Below are 27,996 nucleotides of genomic sequence, written 5' to 3' on the forward strand. Positions count from 1 at the left end.
TCCAAATCTATTACATTATATCTGCCACCTCTCTGTCCATTCCACTAACCTACACATGTCCCCAACAAAGTTTTTGAAACTGCAGGCCGGAGATAGGCCAAGAACATTGTATCACTGGTTCTCCGACCTATGCCCCCTTCAAGCACTTGGAGCGTGGGAACTGTGATTATTTCTAAATATTTTCACATCAGTGTCATATATATTTTAGTCGGAAAGGATTTTATAAAGGTGTGATATTGTTGGAAATGTCTTTTTACAGTTGGTCGGCGTTATCCAGAACCGTGCCTTCTTTCTTTTGTTGTGTTTTTTCACATGTTAAATTTACATAGCTATCTGCCTTTCACTGCTCTTGAGATATTGGCTGTAAAATTACCTTTGGCCGTTTTAGGTTTCCATACATCTAACCTGTGTTGACCTACACTGTCGGCCTCTTAATTGAAGGCTGCTTCAATCGGGAGTACTGCTCAGCCAGCTTTCGGCACAGGTTTTTGGCTTCCTCACAGCCCTTGACTGTGTTAAAGAAATCTCCTGTGGTGCAACAGTGCATACTCCCATTGCCCAGACAATGCAACAAATTATGATATTGCCAAGCAGTCACTGTTATTATAAATTGCCAAACCAAGCTGTAGTATAGGAAAGAGCACACTTTTATTAAAACAGCCTCTTGCAAAAACAATGTGACTTATTGGTTGTTTCAAAGAGCTACCAGAGTGCACTTACAGAGCTCCCTCTGCTCAGGATTAGCAGGGTCTCCATGTACCCGCCCTGACCTGAAATCTAACTCTCTCCATCAATCTCTTCCCCTGCCTCTGTCAACTCTTATGCATGTGCTACATGGTGTTTCAACTTAATACAGTAGATCCCTGCTCTATAAGGCTGTCAATTGGGAAGGGTACAAAAAGTGTACCATAGTTGGGTTTTATATGGTTTCTGTATTAATGAGGGAGCTGGAAATAATGTAGTGTATTGCAGTATTGGTGAGTGTTACAGTGAGGAGCTACTATTTGTTGTGTCACATTAGTGACATTTGATCATATGATTTACAATAATTTTGCTTATGGAGCTTAGCATTTGGAACAGTTTAAACATTCTCCTTCATATGTTTTTAATGATTTCTTTATTGAGTGTAATTTTGAACAAAAAAATTAAATAAGACATTATTCTTGTATATTATGCATTCAGTTATTTGACACTGCGGACTATATTTGCTTAACCTCATCATATTTGGCTACTTGGTGAAGGAATGTTACTCTAATCTCTACTCACTTATATGTGGAGAACATTCATTGATTCAGCTGTGCTGAGGTCAGTTTCATATGCAGTAAATTATTAGGTCCATATGAAAGATATATAGCTCTCAAGGTTTAAGGTCAGGCAGCCTGAGCAGGCATTTAGTTTGATTGAGAAATTAAAATGATTTGTTGATGGACTTTTTTGGGAGAACAGCAGTACACTGTTCCACACCACCAATGTTTTATTAGTCATGGTAGTGAATGTTAGCAATCAACGTTTTCAAGCTTCTTGTAACTATCCACCATCATTAATATAAAGCTCTAAACTTCAGTTTCTATGTTCACTTTTGCACGGGTTATTCATGGCATTCCACGCTGGTAGCCGTGTGTACCATCTACAAGATGCACTGCAGGGACTCACCAAAGTTCCTTAGGCAGCACCTTCAAAATCCACAACCACTACTATCTAGAAAGACAAGGGCAGCAGATACCTGGGAACGCCACCACCTAGAGGTGCCCTTCCAAATCACTCATCGCCCTGACTTGGAAATGCATCACTTCCTTTCCTGTCGCTGTGTCAAAATCCGAGAACTCCCTCCCGAACAGCACTGTGGGTGTAACTACACCTCAATAACTTCAGTTGTTCAAGAAGGCAGCTCACCACTAGTTTCTAAAGGGCAACTAGGCATGGGCACTAAATGCTGGCCTAGCCGGTGACCCCCACAACCCGTAAATTAATTTTTAAAATATTCCAATGGATCAGTTCTCATTGAACAAAAATAAATGGGACAAAGAATATTCATTTTGGCCTGGCAGGATAACTTTCACATGCGCATAAGCCATTTCATGTTGTAAATAACTATGCAGTTAGTTTAATTTTTCTTTATTTTTTGACATGGAGGATGCTAATTGCGTCCAAGTCCATTATCCCCTGTGCAAAAAATAGCTAGTTAATTTATGACGCTTTCACTGCACTATGGAAGGTTGTGGGAATGCAGGCTGATCACAAGAGGGTGGATCTTGCTTCCACCAGATTCAAACTACAAGTCCTCCCAACACAACGGTTGGTGCAATATGGTTCTTAGTCATTCCATTTCATATAGCTGCATGTCAGTGTATTAACTATTTTTGGCGTCTTTAATGAAAATGTTAGAACAAATGTAACGACACAAAAGTCAAGCACATATAAAGTGCACCACAGTTTTTAGAATGAAGTTACGAAATAAACAATTATATTATCATTTTCACTGCATGCTTGAAAAGAAATGTGCAGCAGCCCATGGTTGTGATAAATGTATCAATTCTGCCACCTACTGGTTGAATGTTACTTTATGACCCTTCAGTATAAACCTTGATGCCATAATAAATATTACTTCAATTAATTGTATTTCCTAGTCATCTTTTGTCCACATAATTTGAAGTAGATAAAAATTCATTGATAGGTGAATCACTTTAATGAACCAGTGTATGTCATTTTATTTGTAACTGCCTTGAGTAACAAGTTAATCAACAGTTGTCATTTAAAGAATATTGTTAAGGAAATAAACTTTCTGAACTGCCAAAAAGGCATTTCAACAATAATAATCCAGAATAAAAGCAGAAATAGTTTTGGAACATAGAACATACAGTGCAGAAGGAGGCTATTTGGCCCATCGAGTCTGCACCGACCCACTTAAGCACTCACTTCCACCCTGTCCCCGTAAACCAACAACCCCGCCTAACCTTTTTTGGACACTAAGGGCAATTTAGCATGGCCAATCCACTTAATCTGCACGTATTTGGACTGTGGGAGGAAACCGGAGAACCCTGAGGAAACCCACGCAGACACGGGGAGAACGTGCAGACTCCGCACAAGCAGTGACCCAGCGGGGAATCGAACCTGGGACCCTGGCGCTGTGAAGCCACAGTGCTAGCCACTTGTGCTACCGTGCTGCCCCTTTTATTGGTCAACGGCCACCCTGGTGCAATTATGAATTTAGCATTTTTATGTTTTTGTGTTTTCTCTAATCCTTCTTTAAAACTTTGACAATAGAAGCTCATGCCTACAAAACACTTTTTTAGCATCTCTGCTACTGCATGCTGCATGTACCATTGTGCCTCCGAAATGACATCCACAGCAGACGCGCACATTTCCAGTGCTTGGTTGCTATTTTGATGTGGAGACCAGCGCATGCTGGCAGCGGCCATCCATTGGAAGTATGTTGAATAGACATGTTGTGACACCAGACAGTGTGTAATGCTGATTTGATGCTAGCACTGCCATTTTCACCAAAACCTTGGGCTCAAATGTGCACCCAACAGCAGGAGCTCTATTTAAAAGTATTGCCAATAACTTTGAATGTGGTTGCCGATGGATTTCTCACGGCTCTTGCTGCCGGCTCTTTCTGCAATTGCAGGGGTTTTTTCTGCTTTTTGAGTTTTGTAAAGCTGTTCAATTCTACAGAGAGTGATGTGACGCATGCTGAAGAACTTCAAGGGTCCTGACTTCAAGGATTCTGCGCAAACCCACCTGCCCCCAGACATAGATGCAGATTTGTTCCACAACAAGACAGGGAGAATGAACAGAGGTAATACATAGCAGGACAAACTTCTGGGAGAGAGAGAAGGGGGCGGCGGACTCTCAGCAGATGGCCATATTGGCCATGATCTCCAGGGAGTAATTCACCGACCTGAACTTCGGTGAGGAGAGCAGCGGTTGAATTTTAACTTGACGAGAGGTTGGTTTGAGTCTTGCAAACATTTATATCTAAACTGTAGCTGAGTCAGTTTCAATCCAGCCTGCTTTCACTTTTAGTAGAGGTGGAATGAGAGGCCGATGACCAACTCACATGTGGGAAGTGGGTTGGTCATTTAAATATTATACTGAAGCTGCAGACTTTATTTCAATACTCATTCTGCTTGCAATCATAGGCGTCTGGGTTTCTCACGCCTCGTGAAACCCTGTAAGTACCTCTTCCAAGCCCAACAAGTACCCAGCAAATATTCACAGCTACCCACCATCGCCATAATCAGTCTGCTTATCCCCTGAACAGTATTGGAAACCCCGACTGCCAACTACTTCCAATTCTGCGCCAAACCCCACCATGATCCAGACCCTCTGCACCGCCATTAGACTGCACTCCCCACATTTGGAACCACCTTGAACCATGAATTGATTTCCCTGCTCCGCTATACATCACAACCAGGACCCCTGAGTGCCATCTGACCCATGTCCCTGCAATCCAGAATCCCACTGCAATTGGTTCCATAAGTGCCCCTTAATCTCCTCCAATAGACTCACCTGCTCTCTTGTAATACAGTTTTTCTGAAGTGGAAAGCAGAGAGATACTGCTGTATTTTCCACAGTCGGATTTTTTGTTGGCTGTCCCATTTCTTGAAGATTGACACAATTAAGACATGCTTGAGATCATTTGGGACTTCTTCATTCCAGACATGTAGGATAAGGGCGTGAAGTTGTAATGTTAGTCATTCTCCTTCATGCTGAAAGTTTTTAGCTGGGATTCCATCACCTCCTGGAGCTGTGTTGATCTTCATTCGGGTGATAGCTTTCACTACTCCCATAGGTGTTGGTGAAGTTCCATGCTCGTCTCGAGGATGGAGTTGAGAAAACTCAACAATCGATTCATGATTGAAAAGATCTACAAAATGCTCTCTCCAACAGGCATTGACAGCTTCCCTCTCCTTGATCAGATCTCCCCGTCCTTGAACCTCAGAGGAGCTGGACTTTGTGGCAGTGTAGAAGCCACGGATATCATTCATGTCAGTGATATTTTGAATTTCCTTTGCATAGCCTGCCCACCACATGTTTTTCATGTCATAGCTGCACATTTATGCTTCAGCTTTTACTTGCTGGTGAGCCAGTTTTGTTTGCTCTGAGTTCGGGTCATTCCACCAAGGGCATAATGTCTTGCACGTGTGATCAATCAGTTAGTAATATCCTGATCATTTTCATCAAACCAATCCTGATGTACCCTGACAGAAAATCCTCAGACATTGATTATGTTGAACTTAAGGGCATCCCAAACACCATGGATACTCTTCTGTTTTTGATTGAAGTTCTTCCCTCAGGCAGTGTTGTTGATCTTTCATGGACATCTCTTCTGTTGTACACATCATTTGGGAGCCAGTTGGTGATTGGTCCAGCAGTCATCAGGCCTGTCATTGCTCTGATGGTTCGGACATCATTTTGATTCCGGGCACAGATGATAATATAATCGCTATGTGCTAGTGCTTGGACCGTCGTATTGCCATGACATTTTGTACTTGTTCTTCTGGTGGAACATGGTATTGGTGATACTAAACCCATGTTGGTAAGAAGAGGAATGCCTTTGGAGTTGACATTTCCAATTTGTTCCCTGCCAATAGTTCCATTCCAGAGATTGGAATCCTTTCCAACTCTGGGGTTGAAGTCTCCGAGAAGAATAAGATTGTCCTTTGGAACCCCACAGAGAACTTAGTCAAGTTCAGCATAGAATCTCCCTTGGTTTTGGCATTGGCGATCCAGAGTTCGGGAAAATGCACTGACCATGGTGGCACACTGGGTCCTTGCAGTTTGAGACGAAGAGTCATGAGGGTCCCATTTCTTCGAAGAGGAGCTCATGAAGCCAGTTGACAAGTTTCTTCTCAATGGCAAATCCAACTCCATGATCTTTGTGTCCTTTTTCTGATTTCCCTTCCCAGAAGAAAGAATAGCCACCTCAGAGTTGACTGAATTGCCCCTCTCCAGCTTGCTGGGCCTCATTCAGAGTGGCAATGTCATATGGCCAGAGTTCTCAGCAACTAGGCGTACTCTAGGCGTTCACTCACAGGTATGGCAATGAGGATCCTAATGTTCCTGATCCCATACATTGTGACTTGTGTCTTTTGTGTGTTTCTACATGCAGAAGGTGATCCCTCTGGCTACGGCTATCCAGTTCAGAGCAGTGAGGGCGACTATTTTTAGGGAAACTTTTCTAATCTTCTCCCCAATAAGGGATGAGCAGAGTGGATCCTAAAGAGGGTTACTCAGTCACAGTTACAGCTGCTAAAAGGCACCAATGCCTCATCTGAATGCTAGCCTACAATCTTGTAACTGCCGTCTCAGTGGCAGATTATGACTAGAAGCTTCCAGACAACTCAATCCTGCTCCTGACTCCATTCTGCTGGTTACCGAAGAGTTTGGGAGGTATGCTTAGAAAGAAAAATGCCTGTCTATGAGATCTTGTAGCATGAAGAAACCGTTGCACACCAGCTTCCGTTTGACAGAGCAAAACCTTGATCCAATGGCAAGGAAACTAAGACAATTGGAGGTTTTGTTCTTCTGCAGCCTTCTGCTGGAACAGCCATTGAGATATTCCAGATGGCACATCTTCCCCTTCCTGTTCTGCCACTGAGGGTATGTTTGTCAGAGTCCCATCTGCTAAATATTTCTAGGGTTCCTAATAGACTTTCACGGTAACTGAAGTGGCCCAGGACAAAAGCTGTCCCACCATATCGACCCTTTCTTACTGATTGCCAGGTTCCGCAGTAAGGATGAAGTGGGCTGAATTTTGGAACCCACAACTTGTATACAATCTCGCCCTTGGGCAAATTAGTGCCTTTGCCACACCAAACCCTTCCTTGGCTACAGCTCACTCAAACCCAGTGCCTCACCATATGCCAACTCTGCCTTTGAGTTATCCTGCAAAGTACACAAAGTGTCCATGTCTGAGCTGGTAGCTGTAAGAGTTAGTGAGTGATCGCCTTTCTGCTTCATTACTGGCTTTCCCCACTTGATCGTCCACTACTGTCTGTTCATATTGCACTTTTGGATATCTAAACGGAGAAAGTCACAATGGTAGGGCTGTGATGAGGGATGAGAGGAAAGCAAGAGGTGTGTGCTAACACCATCTGAAGCTTGTATATCAGAAGAGTCTGGCATAAGGGCGGAAAGTGGGATATGAGAAGGATGATTAGATACCAGGATACCATCATGCAGTAATATTGGTCGTAGCCACCCCAGTGGCAGCAGCACCAACTCCTGCATCAGGGTAGGTTAAATGTTGCTGTCTCCAGATATGTGGCCCATGTTCTTCAGGCGATAAGGAAGTGTGTCAGTGTATTCAGGAGATGTAGCTATAAGGGTTGAGCAGGTGACAGCATATATAAACGGTGAGAGGTGAATATGAGATTTGCAGAAATACTAAATGTATGATGGTGATGTGAAACTGTGAATGCTGGGTATAAATGTGATTGATAGAGATTATTGGTAGGTGTGTGATGCAGGTTGGTGCACTGAGCCCTTTGAGAGGCTTGTGGTACAATAGATGGGGTATGACATTTGTGGATACATTCTCTGGCCTTGACTACTCGATTTTTTTAATTCATTACAGGATGTGGGAGTCGCTGGCTAGGCCAGTATATATTGCACACCCCTAATTGCACTTAAGAAGGTGGTGGTGAGCTGCCTTCTTGAAACCACTGCAGTCCCTGTGGTGTAGGTACACCCACAGCGCTATTAGGGAGGGAGTATCAGAGTTTTTAAAAATATTTTATTCAAGACATTTTCATATAAACAAAAAAAAGCAAAACAACCATACATCATTATAACCAACCAACACCAATTCCCCCTTGCACCTCCAATACCGTCTCCTACCCCAACCCTGCCTGCCCCAATTTAACCCACTTACCTCCATTATACCTGCACCCCCCCCCCCCCCTCCCCCGCGCTGCTGACCCCTCAATCCTCCTTAAATAAATCAATAAACGACTTCCACCGCCAAGTGAACCTATCGACTGACCCTCTCAGGATGAACTTGATCTTCTCTAGCCTCAGATATTCCACCAGGTCACTCACCCACACCCCCGCTTTCAGCGGCTCCAAGAGCCTCCACCCGAGCCAACTCCATCTCCGGGCTATCAGGGAGCCAAAACAACGGCCTCTCTTGCCCCCATTAACCCCCGGGTCTTCTGACACCCCGAATATCGCCACCACTGGACTTGCGGCCACCTTCACCCCCAGCACATCGAACATTACGTCCGCAAACCACCAGCCAGAAACCCTTCAGCTTCGAACATGCCCAAAACATGTGGACATAATTCATGGACCCCCGCACACCACCCACGCCTGTCCTCTACCAACTCAAAAATCCTACTCATCTGTGCTACCGTCATATGTGCCCTTAGGACTATTTTAAACTGAATGAGGTTTAACCTCACACACGATGAGGATGCATTCACCCTCCGCAGGTCATCAGCCTCCGTACCGGCCTCCACATCCCCTTCCAGCTCCTCCTCCCACTTACGCTTTATGTCCCCCACCAGGGCCCCCTCCCAGTTCATCAACTTCTTGTAGACTTCGGACATCTTCCCGTCCCCTGGCTCATCCTTCACCAGCACCTTATCCTACAAACCCAGCCGTGACAGCCCAGGAAAGGACAGTACCTCTCTCTTTACAAAATCCCGAATCTGCAAATATCTGAAACCGTACCCCCTGGGCAACTCGTACTCTTCATCCAGGTCCTCCAGCTTTGCAAATCTGCCCCCCTATGAACACATCGCCAAATTGCTCAATCCCTACCTGCCGCCACCCCCGAAACCTCGCCGCTGCAAACCTATGGTTGTCACAGATCGGTGCCCACACTGAGGCACCCTCCAGTCCCAAATGCTGCCTCCACTGCCTCCATACCCTTAAGGCCGACACCACCACCAGGCTCGTGGAGTGCCTGGCCAGCGAGATCGGCAGAGACACTGTCAACACTGCTCTTAAACTCATTCCCCTACACAAAGCCGCCTCCATCCGCCCCCACACTAACTCCTCCCCCACGACCCATTTGCTAACCATGGCAATGTTCGCAACCCAATAGTAGTTCATCATGTTCGGCAACGCCAGCCCCCCCCCCACACCCCCTCCTCACCCCCACTCCATAAAAGCCCTCATGACCAACGGGGTCTTCCCTGCCCTCACAAACCTGGAGATTAACGTCTTTGAAGAACAATTTCAGGACGAAGATTGGGAGGTTCTGAAACACGAACAGTAAACTTGGCAGCACTGTCATTTTTACTGTCTGCACCTGCCCCGCCAGCGACAGCAGCAGCACATCCACCTCTTAAAGTCTCCCTTAATCTGCTCCGCCAATCGACTCAAGTTCAGCTTGTGCAGCTGCACCCAGCCCTCTGATATCTGGATGCCCAAGTATCTCAAACTCACCCACACTACCTTGAATGGCAGCTCCCCTAATCTGCTCCCCTGCTCCCTAGCCTCAATCAGGAACACCTCGCTCTTTCCCATATTCAACTTGTACCCAGAGAACCAGCCAAATTCCTCCAAAATCCCCATATTGTCCCCAATACTGCCCAATGGGTCCGAAATGTATAGCAGCAAGTTATCTGCATGTAGCAAGACCCTGTAGTCAGTGCTCACCCCCCTCACAATCGCTCTCCAGTCCCCGAACACCCTAAGCGTCATTGCCAGTGGGTCTATCGCCAAAGCAAAGAGCAACAGGGAGATCGGTCACCCCTGCCTCGTCCCCCGATACAGCCCAAAATATCCCAAGCTCACTCGGTTCGTCCATACACTTGCAACCGGTGACTCATGTAGCAAACCAACCCAGTCCACAAACCCTTGCCTGAACCCAAACCACCCCAGCACTTCCCACAGATACTCCCACTCCACCCAATCAAACGCCTTCTCTGCGTGGAGTTCCAGAGTTTTGACTCCGCAATAGTGAAGGAATAACAGAAGATTTCTAAGTCAGGATGGTGAGTGACTTGGAGGAGAACATCCAAGTGGTTGTGTTCCCCTGTGCCTGCTGCCTCTGTCCTTCTATGTGGTAGTGGTCATGAGTTTGGAAAGTGCTGCTTAGTAAGGAGCCTTGGTGAGTTCCTGCAGTGCACCTTGTACTCACGGCTGCTACTGTGCGTCAGTGGTGGAGGGAGTGAATGTTTGTGGGTGAACCAATCAAATAGGCTGCTTTGTCCTGGATGATGGCTGGCCTATTGAATGTTGTTGGAGCTGCCGCTTCCAGGAGAGTGTTCCATTACTTGTGCCTTGTAGATGGGGGTCAGGCGTTGGGGAGGCAGGAGGTGAGTTACTTGCCTTAGGTTCCCAACCCCTGACCTGTGCTTGTAGCCACAGTATTTATATAGATCTGAAGAAGAGTCACACAGAATCGAAATATTTCTCTCCAGAGATGCTGCTGAGATTTTCCAGAATTTTCTGTATTTACTTCAGATTTCCAGCACCTGCAGTATTTTGTTTTTATATTATATATTATTTATATGACTAGTCCATTTAAAGTAGCATAGAATTCCTACAGTGCAGAAGGAGGCCATATGGCCCATCAAGTCTGCACTGATCCTAGGCTCACTCCCCTGCCCTATCGCCGTAACCCCACCGAACCTGCACATCTTTTGACACGAAAGGGAAATTTTAGCACAGCCAAACCTTGGACTGTGGGGGGAAACCAGAGCACCTGGAGGAAATCCAAGCAGACACCGAGAGAAAGTGCAATCTCCACACAGACAGTCACCCAAGGCACATAGGAACAAGGAGCAGAAGTAGGCAACTTAGCCCTTCGAGCCTGCTCCGCCATTCAATCAGATCATGGCTGATCTCGTCCTGGTCTCAAATCCACCTGGGAATTGAATCCAGGTCCCTGGCGCTGCTTGTATTGCAAACAATGGTGATTTATTTAAATTTCGATCTTGTCACAAAATATCATTATCATTCTGGTCCTTAACCAAGCATCCTGCATATTGTCACATGCTGTACATGGATGTTCCTCAAATTCTAACTTGAAAAACAAAGGGGTCAAAGTTTACTCAACTTGAAACAGTAACTGCAGTTAAAATTGCAATATAATTTTCTGTTCTCAGAGAGGTATTTTTGTATTTGATTAATTTAATCATCTTTTAACAGGAATGTGATCAAGTTCATATAGATGATGTCTCCTCTGATGACAATGGACAGGATTTAAGGTAATTGTTGTATTCTCCAGCAAGTTAATATGCCAAGAAAAAGGATTTTAAATGACAAATCATACATTGTTTTGCTCTATTTGCAGTACCTACAGTTTTGCAACTGATGGTTTTCATGCAGCTGCCACCAGTGCAAACCTCTGCTTAGCAACAGGTGTGCGAGGGGGTGTTGATTGGATGAGAAAATTAGCCTTCCGCTATAGGCGTGTAAAAGAACTGTACAATACTTACAAAAACAATATAGGAGGTGAGTCTGGCTTATGTTTACTCTGATTGTAATGATATACAGAATATAATTTGTGTATAATTTAACAACCGAACTGTAAGTAAAGATAGGTGCTGTATGCATAGACTGAGATTCTAGCATCCGACCACTCGGTGGCGTGACGACAGGAGAACTTTACTGGAACACACGAGGTGTGCAGCAGATCTTGGATAGCAGGCGTAGAGTCCAGCCGCATATCGAGTAGCTCCTTAATCAATAGTAATTAATACTAGTTAATCATAATTATTTGAATTTAACCATAGTATCTAACTGTACTTATCGTTCACATAATACAAACCTCTTCTATTTAGTTAGTTAATAAATAGTTTTGTTCTTTAACAAAGCCGTATGTTCTCTAATTGATTCAACCACAAAGACATCGCCATTTGTGAACATACAGAACATTACGCTGATTAGTTTGGTTTCTCGCTGCCTCTTAAGACAACGGGCCAGAAGGTCCGAGGAGTGGCAATCGTAGTTGGATTGCCACTCCGGTCCTTTTTACTGAAACTGGAATATAGCTGCACATTTCTCACCCAACCTTCTGACTTGGGCAGGGTGAGGAAAGTGCAGTGTGGCGGGTTCCTGAGGCCTTCAGTCGACTGCTGCAGAGTCGGGTGAAAGGAGGCCGTGCCCTTCTTTCACAGCACTCGCTGCCGTAAAGCAGGTAAGTTTAATGAATAGTCCAGCCACTTTGAGAAGCTAGGGAAAAGGTAAATGGATAGGCTGTGATGCTTTAGATAGTCTGTACACAGGGAAGGGGTGGGAGGCGTGGGCCGTGGGGTTGCTTTCAGGTGGTCAGTTGAGGAGGTAGGATGGTTAGAGGGGTCAGGTGGTCAATGGGGATGTCAGGTCATCGTGATGAGGGAGTCGGGGGTTCCCATGGGGTGAAGGGGGTGTTGTTAGTACCATAGATATGCAGGAGTGGGAAGTGCTGTCATTGCTACTCGCTTTTCTTGGGTAACTATTCTGGTAGTACAATCGGAACCATCTCGAATTTAAATTGGAGTATTGGATTGTTCCCAGCGCAGGGTACCTGCCCACCAAAACTTTGAACTTCCCAGGCAATTCCGGTGCAGTCCTTGTGAGGTAACATCCAGGGGTCCCCCAGCTCATCTTCAGGGGTGCCTCCTGGTTATGATGCTCCGGAGACCGGAGGTTATGGGACCAACAATTTAATAATGTGCTACCTTCAGAATGAACACCATTCACCGTCAACCAATTTAGTGCTGCCACTGACAGAAAATTCTCACTTGTGGTCAACCTAACAACCTGTCTCACATCCTTGTCATTGAAAACATTCTACAGTTGGAAGCTCCATTCGATTTTGTACACTGGCTAACAAACCTGCAAATGTTTTCCCATGTGTGCTGTGTTAACACTTATCATTCAGTCTAAAACTAACGGTTGGGGAGGGGGAATTGGATATATAAGTGAAATTTAATGGGGCGAGGATAATTATAGGGCATATCATGACTGGTAACAAAGTTTAGCAAATTGTCAGAATTTTAAGAGTTACCTGAACACATAAGGACTCTTTGTCAAGACCAATGGGGCAGAGCATTTAAAAAACGTGGCAGACTCTTTTTTCACAATGCTTGACCTTCCCTTACAGTCATATGATTTAAGTTGAGTAAGTCTTTGACCTGCACCTGACCCACAAGATGCCCGGGCTTCAGGATGTGCGGCCATCACCAGGATGCCCTAGGTCAGGGGTGGGGGGGCGGGGGGGGGCGATGAATGGCACGCATGTCACCTCGTGAACACCGGGACATCAGGGAGTACCCTATATTAACAGGAAGGCATTCCACTCGCTGAATGTTCTGATACTGAGTGACCACCGCCTCAGAATCATGCAGTGTGTGCCTGCTTCTCAGGGAGGGTGCATGACAGCTACATTCTGGGGAGCTTAGAGATCCTCAGTGTCTTTGAGGACCACCCTACGATGAAGGGTTTGCTCGTTGGGGTTAAGGGATACCCGGCTGATGACACCAGTGTGGAGGCCTAAGACCGACACAGAGACCTGACACAATGAGGCCCGCATTGCCACCAGTGCTGTCATTGAACAATGCATTGAGTTGCTGAAAATGGGGTTCCAATGCCTTGCCGCTCTGGCGATGCCCTGCAGTACACCACCAGAGGGTCTCCTGCTTTGTGGTGGTCTGCTGTGCCATCCACAAACTGACACAGCAGTGGAGTGACATGCTGGAGAAGGAGGTGGAGGGACATGCACCGCCGTCTTGAGAAAGAGGAGGAGGTGAACCAGGAGGTGCTGGAGGTCAACCCCGAGGAGGAGCCGGAGGATGGAGGACAGACTTGGTGAGGAGAACCAGGAAGGTCCTGATCGTCTTCAGATTCTCCTAGGACAAGGCTCTGTCCATCAGCTCAACCCCCCCCCCCCATCCCCAATCTCCCTTCTCCCAGTTCCTCCATTCCCCACCACGCTATTTCCCTCCCCTCCCATCCACCCTTAACACCACCCACTCCTCGACCACCTGTTCCCCCCTCCAAGGGTGTAACATCGCTCCAGGGCGATGGGCCTGTGTCGACACAGTCAGTGAGTCCCGATACAAGGCAGGAGAGTGATGATCACTCGCTGTGAGGAAATCTCTGGTGCTCCTCAGATTTTGCTACAGTCCAACACCTGTTGTGCTAACAATGAGCTTACACCCATCCTCTGAATGGGTATGCATCCGGGGCTTTTGATCTTGGACCACTGTGCTCGGGGGTGGGAAGGAACGGAGGGCAACAAGGGGTGCGGGTGCAGGCAGGCCAGTGTGAAGATTAAAGTGACAGAAGCTGCACATGTATGAGGTGTGACATGTTTTAACCGTGACAGATTTCCATTCCCCCTAGCTCCGATATTACCCTCTTAACAGGAAGGGATTCCACTCCCTGAATGTTCTAATCATGTGCAACCACTGCCTCAGAATCATGCATTGTGTGCCCGCTACCCTGGGAGCATGCATGGCAGCTCCATCCTGGGTAGCACGGAGATATCAGGGACCAGTTTAGCTCAGTGGGCTAAACAGCTGGCTTGTAATGCCGAACAAGGCCAGCAGCGTGGGTTCAATTCCTGTACCGGCCTCCCCGAACAGGCGCCGGAGTGTGGTGACTAGGGGCTTTTCACAGTAACTTCATTGAAGCCTACTTGTGACAATAAGCGATTATTATCCTTAGTGTCTTCGAGGACCACCCTAGGATGAAGGATTTGCTCGTGGGAATTAAGGGATACCCGCTGAGGGCATTGCCGATGACGCTCGTGTGGGGGCCTGAGACCGAGGCGGAGACCTGATACAATAAGGTCCGCATTGCCACCCTTGCGGTCATCGGGCTGCTGAAAATGCTGTTCAGATGCCTTGCCGCTCTGGCGATGTCCTGCGGTACAACCCCCAGAGGGTCTCCTGTTTTGTGGTGGTCTGCTATGCCCACCAAAACTGGCACAGCAACGGAGTGACATGCTGGAGGAGGAGGCGGAGGGACATAATAATAATCTTTATTATTGTCACAAGTAGGCTTACATTTACACTGCAATGAAGTTACTGTGAAAAGCCCCTAGTTGCAAACACTCTGGTGCCTGTTCGGGCACACAGAGGGAGAATTCAGAATATCCAATTCACCTAACAAGCACGTCTTTCGGGACTAGTGGGAGGAAACCGGGCCACCTGGAGGAAACCCACGCAGGCACAGGGAGAACGTGCAGTCTTCTAAGGAGGAGGAGGTGGAACAGGAGGAGCCGGAGGATGGGAACAGGCTGTTGTGAGGGTCTGAAATGCGAGGAGAACCAGGGAGGTACTCATTGTCTTCAGATTCTCCTAGGACAAGGCTCTGTTCATCAGCTCAACCCCCTCACACCCCCAATCTCCCTTTCCCACTTCCCTACCTACTTCCCCATTTCCTTCCCTCTCAACAACACCCACTCCTCGGCCATCCTGTTCCCCCCTCCAAGTGTGCAACATCGCTCCAGAGTGATGGGCCTGTGTCGGTCACTATACAGCAGGTGTGTGATGATCACTCGCTGTCAGGAAAGCTCTGGTTTCTGACTAAGTCTGACTCCTGCCGTGCTGAAAATGCGTTCACACCCATCCTCAGAACGGATCTGCTTCGGGAGCTTTTGATAGAACATAGAACATAGAACAATACAGCGCAGTACAGGCCCTTCGGCCCACGATGTTGCACCAAAACAAAAGCCATCCAACCTACACTATGCCATTATCATCCATATGTTTATCCAATAAACTTTTAAATGCCCTCAATGTTGGCGAGTTCACTACTGTAGCAGGTAGGGCATTCCACGGCCTCACTACTCTTTGCGTGAAGAACCTACCCCTAACCTCTGTCCTATATCTATTACCCCTCAGTTTAAAGTTATGTCCCCTCGTGCCAGCCATATCCATCCGCGGGAGAAGGCTCTCACTGTCCACCCTATCCAACCCCCTGATCATTTTGTATGCCTCTATTAAGTCTCCTCTTAACCTTCTTCTCTCCAACGAAAACAACCTCAAGTCCATCAGCCTTTCCTCGTAAGATTTTCCCTCCATACCAGGCAACATCCTGGTAAATCTCCTCTGCACCCGCTCCAAAGCCTCCACGTCCTTCCAATAATGCGGTGACCAGAACTGTACGCAATACTCCAAATGCGGCCGTACCAGAGTTCTGTACAGCTGCAACATGACCTCCCGACTCCGGAACTCAATCCCTCTACCAATAAAGGCCAACACTCCATAGGCCTTCTTCACAACCCTATCAACCTGGGTGGCAACTTTCAGGGATCTATGTACATGGACACCTAGATCCCTCTGCTCATCCACACTTTCAAGAACTTTACCATTAGCCAAATATTCTGCATTCCTGTTATTCCTTCCAAAGTGAATCACCTCACACTTCTCTACATTAAACTCCATTTGCCACCTCTCAGCCCAGCTCTGCAGCTTATCTATATCCCTCTGAAATCTGCTACATCCTTCCACACTATCGACAACACCACCGACTTTAGTATCGTCTGCAAATTTACTCACCCACCCTTCTGCGCCTTCCTCTAGGTCATTGATAAAAATGACAAACAGCAACGGCCCCAGAACAGATCCTTGTGGTACTCCACTTGTGACTGTACTCCATTCTGAACATTTCCCATCAACCACCACCCTCTGTCTTCTTTCAGCTAGCCAATTTCTGATCCACATCTCTAAATCACCCTCAATCCCCAGCCTCCATATTTTTTGCAATAGCCTACCGTGGGGAACCTTATCAAACGCTTTGCTGAAATCCATATACACCACATCAACTGCTCTACCCTCGTCTACCTGTTCAGTCATCTTCTCAAAGAACTCAATAAGGTTTGTGAGGCATGACCTACCCTTCACAAAGCCATGCTGACTATCCCTGATCATATTATTCCTATCTAGATGATTATAAATCTTGTCTCTTATAATCCCCTCCAAGACTTTACCCACTACAGACGTGAGGCTCACCGGCCTATAGTTGCCGGGGTTGTCTCTGCTCCCCTTTTTGAACAAAGGGACCACATTTGCTGTCCTCCAGTCCTCTGGCACTATTCCTGTAGCCAATGATGACATAAAAATCAAAGCCAAAGGTCCAGCAATCTCTTCCCTGGCCTCCCATAGAATCCTAGGATAAATCCCATCAGGTCCCGGGGACTTATCTATTTTCAGCCTGTCCAGAATTGCCAACACCTCTTCCCTACGTACCTCAATGCCATCTATTCTATTAGCCTGGGGCTCAGCATTCTCATCCACAACATTATCTTTTTCCTGAGTGAATACTGACGAAAAATATTCATTTAGTATCTCGCCTATCTCTTCAGACTCCACACACAATTTCCCATCCCTGTCCTTGACTGGTCCTACTCTTTCCCTAGTCATTCGCTTATTCCTGACATACCTATAGAAAGCTTTTGGGTTTTCCTTGATCCTTCCTGCCAAATACTTCTCATGTCCCCTCCTTGCTCGTCTTAGCTCTCTCTTTAGATCCTTCCTCGCTACCTTGTAACTATCCATCGCCCCAACCGAAACTTCACACTTCATCTTCACATAGGCCTCCTTCTTCCTCTTAACAAGAGATTCCACTTCCTTGGTAAACCACGGTTCCCTCGCTCGACGCCTTCCTCCCTGTCTGACCGGTACATACTTATCAAGAACACGCAGTAGCTGATCCTTGAACAAGCCCCACTTATCCAGTGTGCCCAACACTTGCAGCCTACTTCTCCACCTTATCCCCCCCAAGTCACGTCTAATGGCATCATAATTGCCCTTCCCCCAGCTATAACTCTTGCCCTGCGGTGTATACTTATCCCTTTCCATCATTAACGTAAACGTCACCGAATTGTGGTCACTGTCCCCAAAGTGCTCTCCTACCTCCAAATCCAACACCTGGCCTGGTTCATTACCCAAAACCAAATCCAACGTGGCCTCGCCTCTTGTTGGCCTGTCAACATATTGTTTCAGGAAACCCTCCTGCACACACTGTACAAAAAACGACCCATCTATTGTACTCGAACTATATCTTTTCCAGTCAATATTTGGAAAGTTAAAGTCTCCCATAATAACTACCCTGTTACTTTCGCTCATATCCAGAATCATCTTCGCCATCCTTTCCTCTACATCCCTAGAACTATTAGGAGGCCTATAAAAAACTCCCAACAGGGTGACCTCTCCTTTCCTGTTTCTAACTTCAGCCCATACTACCTCGGAAGAAGAGTCCCCATCTAGCATCCTCTCCGCCACCGTAATACTGCTCTTGACTAGCAGCGCCACACCTCCCCCTCTTTTGCCTCCTTCTCTGAGCTTACTAAAACACCTAAACCCCGGAACCTGCAACATCCATTCCTGTCCCTGCTCTATCCATGTCTCCGAAATGGCCACAACATCGAAGTCCCAGGTACCAACCCACGCTGCCAGTTCCCCTACCTTGTTTCGTATACTCCTGGCATTGAAGTAGACACACTTCAAACCACCTACCTGAACACTGGCCCCCTCCTGCGATGTCAAATCTGTGCTCCTGACCTCTATACACTCATTCTCCCTTTCCCTAAAACTACAATCCAGGTTCCCATGCCCCTGCTGCATTAGTTTAAACCCCCCCAAAGAGCACTAACAAATCTCCCCCCCAGGATATTTGTGCCCCTCAGGTTCAGATGTAGACCATCCTGTCTGTAGAGGTCCCACCTTCCCCAGAAAGAGCCCCAGTTATCCAAAAATCTGAATCCCTCCCGCCTGCACCATCCCTGTAGCCACGTGTTTAAATGCTCTCTCTCCTTATTCCTCATCTCACTATCACGTGGCACGGGCAACAACCCAGAGATAACAACTCTGTTTGTTCTAGTTCTGAGCTTCCATCCTAGCTCCCTGAAAGCCTGCCTGACATCCTTGTCCCCTTTCCTACCTATGTCGTTGGTGCCAATGTGGACCACGACTTGGGGCTGCTCCCCCTCCCCCCTAAGGACCCGGAAAACACGATCCGAGACATCACGTACCCTTGCACCTGGGAGGCAACATACCAAACGTGAGTCTCTCACGCTCCCACAAAATCTCCTATCTGTGCCCCTGACTATAGAGTCCCCAATTACTAATGCTCTGCTCCTCTCCCCCCTTCCCTTCTGAGCAACAGGGACAGACTCCGTGCCAGAGGCCCGTACCCCATGGCTTACCCCTGGTAAGTCGTCCCCCCCACAAGTATCCAAAGCGGTATTCTTGTTTCTCAGGGGTACGACCGCAGGGGATCCCTGCACTGACTGTTTTTTCCCAGTCCCTCTTACAGTTACCCACCTATCTCCAATCTTTGGTGTAACTAATTCCCTGAAGCTGCTATCTATGACCCCTTCTGCCTCCCGAATGATCCGAAGTTCTTCCAACTCCAGCTCCAGTTCCCTAACTCGGTCTTGGAGGAGCTGGAGATGGCAGCACTTCCTGCAGGTAAAATCAGCAGGGACACTAACTGCATCCCTCACCTCAAACATCCTGCAGGAGGAACATTGCACTCCCTTCCCTGCCATTCCTCTAACTTTCTACCAAGATCTGGCTAAAAAAATAATAATAATATAATAAAATATGGTACTTACCTCAGACCAATGGGTTTTATTATTAGGTTAGAGGAGGAGGGCGGGTGGGAGACACTACACGTGTAGTGTCTCGGGTTTCCTCTCCACCAGAATTTATTGGGGAGGGTCTTCCCAGACGTCCGCGGGTCGACTTCCTGTTCCCGCCTAAAAAAAAAAACTAATTTAAAATAAAAGAAAAAGAAAAATTCTCAGCTCCTGCTGAAACTGACTCACCACTCACCAGCTGTTCTCCCGCCGCCGAAATCGACTGGCCTGCCCCTGCAAAGACAAGTGCTTTTAAAGGTTGACTTACCTCCCAGCAACCTCCTTCCGCAATGCTCCCGCTGAAACTGACTCACCACTCACCAGCTGTTCTCACGCCACCGAAATCGACTGGCCTGCCCCTGCAAAGACAAGTGCTTTTAAAGGTTGACTTACCTCCCAGCAACCTCCTTCCGCAATGCTCCCGCTGAAACTGACTCACCACTCACCAGCTGTTCTCACGCCGCCGAAATCGACTGGCCTGCCCCTGCAAAGACAAGTGCTTTTAAAGGTTGACTTACCTCCCAGCAACCTCCTTCCGCAATGCTCCCGCTGAAACTGACTCACCACTCACCAGCTGTTCTCACGCCGCCGAAATCGACTGGCCTGCCCCTGCAAAGACAAGTGCTTTTAAAGGTTGACTTACCTCCCAGCAACCTCCTTCCGCAATGCTCCCGCTGAAACTGACTCACCAGCTGTTCTCACGCCGCCGAAATCGACTCAGTGATCTTGGACCACTGTTCCCAGGGAAGCGGGGTGGGGGGGAGCAGAAGTCAACAAGAGGTGGGAGTGCAGGCAGGCCCGGTGCGAAGATTAACGTGACAGAGGCTTCACATGTATGAAGTGTGACACCCTCAGCAATGGTCCTCAGTGAGTCTGCAATGCCTCGGCAATTCCCACCTGTGTCTGGGACACAACCCTCAGTGACTGGTGTCAAGGCCCTCGGCCATAGTTGACACAGACTGAGCAACGCCTTGGATACCACCACTCAGGATGCGGACGTCATGCTTCAGATTTTCCACTGCGGTTGCCACCCTAGCAGTATTGGCCGTGGTGCCACGCATTGTCAGTACCATCACCAGCACCTGAATCATTTGGGACCAATCGGACTTGCAGTCGCTGGAATATCGCTGACACCTCCACTGATTCTCACAGCTGGATGCTATCATCTGTATCCGATCTGGGAGAGCCATGTCCAGGGATTTGGCATCTGACTGGGACCCAGCTGTGTCCCAGAATCCAGCAGACCTCTGACTGCTATTTCCCTTGGGTGTTCCTGCCTCCATCTGATGTGCATCAGCAATTGTATGATGCTCATATTGTGCCCCAGAAGCCTGTCCTCTAATGTCACCCACTGAGTGTGTGACTCTGTGCCGGTGGAAAGTGCAGGATGCCCCGGCCTCATTAGATGGTGATTCTGAACGACGATAGGCAGGATTCTCTGATCCCCGCCAGGCCGGAGAATCGCCGGGGGGCAGCGTGAATCCCGCCCCCCCGGGCGGCCCGACACCGGAGTGGTTCACGCCACTCCTCGGCGCCAGTACGGCCCGTCCCACCGGGTGGGGGAGAATCCCGCCCAATGGATATGTGGTCGGTGAGAGGGAAGGAAAATTTTGTCTGACATGAACAACTCACTTGAGACAGGTCATCTGGGTTAAGGGTCAGTGGATCCTCACCTCTCTGTCGCAGACCAACCTCGCTGTCGATGACTGCTCTCTCCTCGCGCAACGCTGCGATTTCCTGGCCCGTTCCTTATGGGGGTGAGGACTCGAATCTCTGGGTTCCTCCCCGTCCTGCCCCTTTCCCGTTTATTATGGGCTATGTTCTTCTGCGGGGACAAAGAGAGGACTTTGTGAGCTGCACACTTGATGGGCCGGGGGGTCTATAACAGGTGGCATGCGTGTGGGACCGCACCTGGACATGAAGAGGTTGCACTGGTGAGTGTCAGGGGGTTCGACGAACAAGCACGAAGTTCGAGGGTGCGAGTTGTCAGCCAGTGGATTGGGGGTGTGGGTTGAGAATTTGAGGGGTGGCAAGTGGAACTAATGCCGGGAGACAGTTGGTAACTTACCCTTGCAGCTCGTTGGAGGTTGGTCTTCTTCCGACATTGGTCTTCTTATTCTACTGACAGCAGATACCACTACCTCCCTGGTTGCATTGCTCACCCTGTTGCTGGTCCTCCAAACTCCTCAGGCAAACGGTGTGCTTCACCTCTCATCCACCGCATCGAGAAGCCTTGTGAGGTCGGCGAGAAACTGAGGAGCATGTCACGCGAATCAGGCGGTGAGGGAGCAAGTAATGTCGAGAATCTCGTGAGGGCTCATTTTTGGCACTAAGTACTGTTGTATCCCAGCTGCGATCTCACCAACGCGGCCATCGCAAAACAGGACTTCAACTTCGATCTGCTGAATCGCAAGTATCACTGAAAAAAAGCACAGGATTTTTGTCTTTCACTCATCCGCCCATTTGTAAGAATAGCAAATGCAAAGGAAAACTGTTTATACCTCATGAGGAGAGAGTCCTGATGAATGATGAACAAAAAGCTTCAGCTCTGGGTGGAATCTTACCAGAATTTGGCAAAGTATCAGGCTCAGGCAGACAACTGCCGTGTAACCTTCCAGCTGCACAGACCAATTTTCTCGCTAAATCTTAAATCGCATAGACAAAACAACATGAGTGGACACGGTTTTCAGCCTCACTCTGGTGGGGCGGGGCCTCATAGACCCAGCAACCGGCTCCAAAGAGATTGGGTCGCCATCTTTAAAGGGCACCCCAATCAGCACTGCTGCCTAATGGCCCCCATCACAGAGGTATGGCCCCCCGCCCCCGCCCCCCCCCCCGACAATCCTCTCTGGCATTCCACTCCCTCCCAAACATCAGCTGATGGAATTGAACCCCCCTGCCCCCCACCACCACGAACATCGCGGAAGTATAGCCGGCACTCCCTGAACCACACATCAGTACATGCACCCCCCCCCCAAACCTTCACACATGGGGCTCCTTCTAGGGCGTGCCCCTGGCACTGATCCCTGGTACTGCTTGGCATTATGCCGGGCATGTCTCTCTCACTCCCGGGGGCCATATTTACTTCTGCAACCCTGGAGGGATCCCCCGATTGCCTTATGTCTGACTAAACCACCATGTCAGCGAGGGATAAATATTTCGTGAGGGGGTGTCATTTTGTCAGGGGGATCACTGATAATATTTAAATCAATGAAAAACTATAAAAATGAGATTCAACGGGTGGAGGATTTCGCGAAAATGATTTATCCGACTTTTCGGTGGTTAAAGGAGATGCTGTCGGTGATGGGGTGGTGGGGGGTCACCTTGGCGGTTTATGGGAGAATTTTGGGGAGGATATGGTGTCTCTGGAGGGGGTTAAGGACAAGTGGGAGGAGTCAGGGACGGTGCTGGAGCTGGGGCTGTGATATTGGGTGTTGCAGAGGGTCAATACCTCAACATCGTGCATGAGGTTGGGGTTGATATAGCTAAAGGTAGTGCATATGGCACATCTGATGAAATCAAGGATGAGCTGGATGTTTGGGGGGTGGAGGGTGGAGGACATGTGTGTGCCGTGTGGGAGGGGCCCAGCCAATCAGGTACATATGTCCTGGTCCTGCCCAAAGTTGGAGACATTTTGGAGGTCATTCTTCAACACCATGTTGGTCACTTGCATGTGGATTTGGAGCCCAGTCCCCTGGGGGCCATATGCAGGGTGTCGGACTTGCCGGAGCTGCAGACGGGAGTGGGGGCAGATGTTTTGGCCTTCGCCTCGTTGATCGCTCACAGGCAGATCCTGTTGGGGTGGAGGTCAGTTTCTCCACCCTGTGCCTCGGTGTGGCTGGGGGATTTAATGGCGTTCTTGCACTTGGAAAGGTGAAATTTGCTGTGAGGGAGGGCAAGTGATGGATTCCATAAGAGATGGGGTTTGTTTATACTACATTTCTAGATGCTAGTTACTGTCAGTTGCTAGGGGCGGGGTGGCGGAGCGTACAAGGTGGGGTGGTTGGTTAGGGAGTCGGGGGAGGTGGGTTTGAGGTTTTGTGTTGGTTTCACTTTGTATTTTTGTGTGCTTTAAATGTTAAAATGCAAAAATATTTTGAATAAAAAAACTTTTTTTAATGAGATTCACGCCCAGCGAGGGGCGGGGAAATCGGGAAACACAGGGCGGGATTCTCCACTCCCGCGCCGAAGTGGCCGCGCCGTCGTGAACGCCGTCGACATTCACGACGGCGCAAAACGGTCCCGATCCCGACCGATTCAGGCCCTGACAATGGGCTAGGATCGGGGCCGCGTCGTCTACACGCGCCAGGCCTTGTCGCCTGCGTAAAAGCGGCGCCGCATAGATGACGCGGCCGGCGCCGCATAACTGGCGTCATCCGCGCATGCGCAGGTTAGACGGCGCCAACACGCGCATGCATGGTTGCCGTCCTCTCTAAGTCCGCCCTGCAAGAAGATGGCGGATGGATCTTGTGGGGCCCCGGAAGGAAGGAGGTCCTCCTTCAGAGAGGATGGCCCGACGATCGGTGGGCACCGATCGCGGGCCACCCCACATTTGAGGTACCCCCCCGGTGCAAGATCCCCCCTCGCCCCCCCGCAGGCCGCCCCCCACCCCCAGCATTCGCACGCTGTTCCCGACGGCAGCGACCAGATGTGGACGCCGCCGGGGGGAACCCGCCGTTTTGGCCTGGCCGTTCAGCCAATCCGGGCCTGAGAATAGCGGGGGTGCCGGAGAATCGCCATTTTGGGTGTCTCCGGCGATTCTCCGGCCTGCGGCCCGCGGAACTCGACCGGGCCATTCCCGCCGCTTGGGAGAATCGCGGGAGGGCGTCGGACCGGCGTCCCGGGAAATTTTGGCGGCCCAGTCGATTCTCCCAACCGGCGCGGGAGTGGAGAATCTCGCCCTGAAAGTTTCAAAGTTGTTTGTGGTGGCTCGAGACAGGCATGCTGGAGGCTTCCAGTGTAAACCAAAGGAGTTTATTATGGAAGACAAAAGGCTAGTATGATATTGGCACAGAGCAACTATATACAGACTTTAACTCCGCAGCTCCGTGTTTTACTGTGCCGGGGCCCAGCTCCCCGGCCTCGCGCTGTAGCGCTGTATCGCTATTGGCTAGGGTTCGCGCGCTCCTGCGTGATTAGCCCTAGACCAGTCACATGGGCTGCGTAGCCAGCCCTCCTCTTAAGAGGCCGCCTACCACAGTGTTGTTGTCCAGAGGCAGATATTTCAGAGATTAGGTAGCCCCCCATTATAATTCCACCCTCTTGACATGATTCTTTGTTAACTACACCCCTGAATGCTTCACCCGATGCCGGTGTTATGTAGTTACATTGTGTACCTTGTGTTGCCCTATTATGTTTTTTCTTTTATTTCCTTTTCTTTTCATGTACTTAATGGTCTGATGAGCTGCTCGCAGAAAAATACTTTTCACTGTACCTTGGTACACGTGACAATAAACAAAATCCAATCCAACTACACAATACAACATTCATAACTCGTAGGATGTAGAATCTAAAACTGAAAAATGCTAGTTAAGCTTTAAAACCTCCTCCTGAAAAACCATTTTAAAACTCCACTATGTTATGCAATAACGTTTCTGGAAAGAAATTGAAACTGAACGAATAATGCTTGTTTTCCAGTGTAGCGGAACTTTTCCCTCCATTAAACTGGTTAAAATAACCCAGTTAACAAGCTTCCAAATTTATAAAATAAGTCAATGGACAGACAATCATGGCCATTGTACCCATGATTTTCACAAGCTAACCCTCAGAGTATTAAATATATTTCTCACTCTATTTCTCTGTGTATTTTCTTGTATTTTATTTTAGGGCTACTTGGTCCAGCAAAAAGAGATGCCTGGCTTCAGTTAAGAGCTGAGGTTGAGGCCCTGACAGACTCCTGGCTGTCAAATGCACTTAAATCATTGTCAATCATCAGCTCAAGGTAGGATTTTACTGTTAATTTACTGTTAGGAATAACATTATATACCATGCACCCGACACAAAGGTTTACTTATCAGTATAGTTGTTGCTCATTGCTGAAACTTCCAGGACACAGTCGCATTAGTGCTTTGTGTTCAAGACAAAATAATGATTTGGTATCAATAATAGTTTAACTATGAAAGTAAATAACAATATTCCAACATTTTCATTTTGATCGGTCTTCAGTGTGTTCCAGTAAATACTTGCCAAATGCACTGGGGTCACTAATTGCCTGGAGAATGTGCAAAGAGGTAGATTAGTGTGGTAACTTTCACGAGGACCATGGGGGATCACTGATTGATCTCCCCTTGGACTTTGTAGAATACGAGTTCCCGTGGTGAGTGGGCAGAGACCCAACCCCACCTGGGTTTCATTAACGGGACCTTTAAATGTAGCTCGCAGACCTGGGTCGACAGTTCCCGATGGCCCTGGGCTGGGACATTTGTTTTGTGTGCCGCAATGGCAGGTTTATTTTCAGTGTAATATAAATCAGTTTGGCCTTTCACCCCGTGCCTCCTGGAATTATTACATTGGCGAAGAGGATCAAGCACAGGGGGTGGGATTCTCTGACCCCGGGGCCGGGTCTGAGAATCGCCGTGCCGGGCATGATTCACGCGACCCCACCCGACGCCGGTCCACCGATTCTCCAGTGACCGGAGAATCGGCGGCATTGGCACCAGGGCGGTCAGCGCAGCATGGTTGGGGGCTGCTCTACGCGGCCCGCCCCGTCGATTCTCCGCCCGGGATGGGCCAAGTGGCCGCCAAGAAAGCCCGAGTCTCGCCGGCGCCGTTCACCTGTGGTCTTACCCGGCGGGACCACGGCGTCCATCCTGCGGGGGGGGCGGCCTGTTGGGTGGGGAGGGAGGGTCCGACCCTGGAGGGGGTCTCCACTGTGGCCTGGCCCGCGATCGGGGCCTACAGATTGGTGGGCTGGCCTCTCCTGGCGGGGCCTCTTTTACTCCATGCCGGCCCCTGCAGCTCTCCGCCATGTTGCATTGGGGCTGACTCGGAGAAGGAAACTAGTGCGCATGCGCGAGATCGCACTGGTCGCAGCGCGCATGCACGTGTTCACGCCGGCCACAGCGCACATGCACAGACCCGCGGCGCTCGTTTGTTGCCGGCATTGGCAGCTGGAACTGCGAGAGTCGCTCCAGTGCCGTGCTGGCCCCCTGTAGGGCTCAGGATCGCTGCTTCTGGGGGCCTGTTGACGCCGTCGTAAAACGCGACGGCGTTTTCGACGGCGTCAACACTTAGCCTCAGGATCAGAGCCCAGGATTCTTAGCAGCTTTATCGAAAATCCCCGACAACAACTCCGGTAAGAAACAAAGCAAAACAAAACCCACCCTAGACCTCAAAAGGGCGATAGAATTAGTACTATCCCTGGAGAACGCCAAGAAACGGGCCCAAGAACTCCAAGAGATGATGGACCATAGCATTCCCAGTGAAGGCTCCCACGTACCTCACCCACCACCAGCTGAGCATTCAGCCAGGACATTCTGGCATTTCAAAAGAACGCCGGATAACACTAGAAGTACCAGGGAAGCCCCCCCGGAGGATTACAAGTGTCAGCTGCACGGCTGCTATAAGTGGAGCCAAAGGATATTACCCAGGCAAAGCTGCCAGAATCAGAAATACTCGTGTCGTCCATGCCGGAAGCCAAAACCACCTCAGACTAGGGTCTCACAACTCAATCAGCCCATAGAGGACGAAACAAAGCAACTAATTTGCAGCATCACCCCTAAGGCTGCCCCGATAAATATAACACTTGTGTTCAACAGCCATTCTCTAGAAATCGGGGTGGATAGGGACGCTGCTAACTCCAACATTGGGGAACAGTCCTTCTGGCATCTCTGGATGTGCATCCTGCCCCTAGGCCTGCGAGGCACCAGCGTCAGATTGACCACATATACTGGGGAACCTTTGAAGATTATGGGGACCACTATGATCCTGGTTACCAATGGGCAGCAGACGGCCTGATTCCCGTTCATAGTTGTACAAGGACCAGGACTCAGCCTCTTGGGCAGAGACTGGCACCAGAGGGTCCATTTGGGCTGGCTACAAATTTTTAAACAAGGACTGTATGAGGTCATTGGCAAATACCCAAGGTATTCCAAGAATACCTTGGTAAAATAAAGGAATCAAGGGCAAAGATTTATGTCGACACTGACGCCCCTCCCAAATATTTCAGGCTAGAATTAGACGAGTCATCTAGGAAGTACGTAACGATTAACAGCCATAAGGGTTTAAATAAATATATACGCCTGATCTTCAGAATCTTGTTGGCGTGCGTCATTTGTTAATGCGTGATGGAAAACATTCTCCAAGGGCTACCTAAGTATACTATGGCAGTATACTTAGACGACATAATAATCACAGTAGCCATGGAAGTAGAGCACCCAACAAACCTGGAGGAGGTTTTGAGATCATTTTCTGACACCGGTGTCTGTCTCAAATGAGAAAAATGCGTATTCCTGGCAGGCAAA

At 48.6% G+C, this 27,996-nt stretch overlaps 1 protein-coding gene across 20 annotated transcripts in view; it reads left to right on the top strand.

Moving 5' to 3' along the window:
- Window positions 1-27,996, top strand: part of eya4 (EYA transcriptional coactivator and phosphatase 4) — a 758,447-nt gene that overhangs the window by 700,306 nt on the left and 30,145 nt on the right. For all 20 annotated transcript variants that reach the window (XM_072499738.1, XM_072499733.1, XM_072499734.1 and 17 more), the window contains 3 exons: window positions 11,110-11,168; window positions 11,255-11,415; window positions 25,361-25,475. In XM_072499738.1, coding sequence (XP_072355839.1) covers window positions 11,110-11,168; window positions 11,255-11,415; window positions 25,361-25,475 — 335 coding nt within the window. The remainder of the gene's footprint in view (window positions 1-11,109; window positions 11,169-11,254; window positions 11,416-25,360; window positions 25,476-27,996) is intronic.

This window comes from Scyliorhinus torazame, chromosome 4 (assembly GCF_047496885.1).
Source record: "Scyliorhinus torazame isolate Kashiwa2021f chromosome 4, sScyTor2.1, whole genome shotgun sequence".
Classification (NCBI taxonomy): domain Eukaryota; kingdom Metazoa; phylum Chordata; class Chondrichthyes; order Carcharhiniformes; family Scyliorhinidae; genus Scyliorhinus; species Scyliorhinus torazame.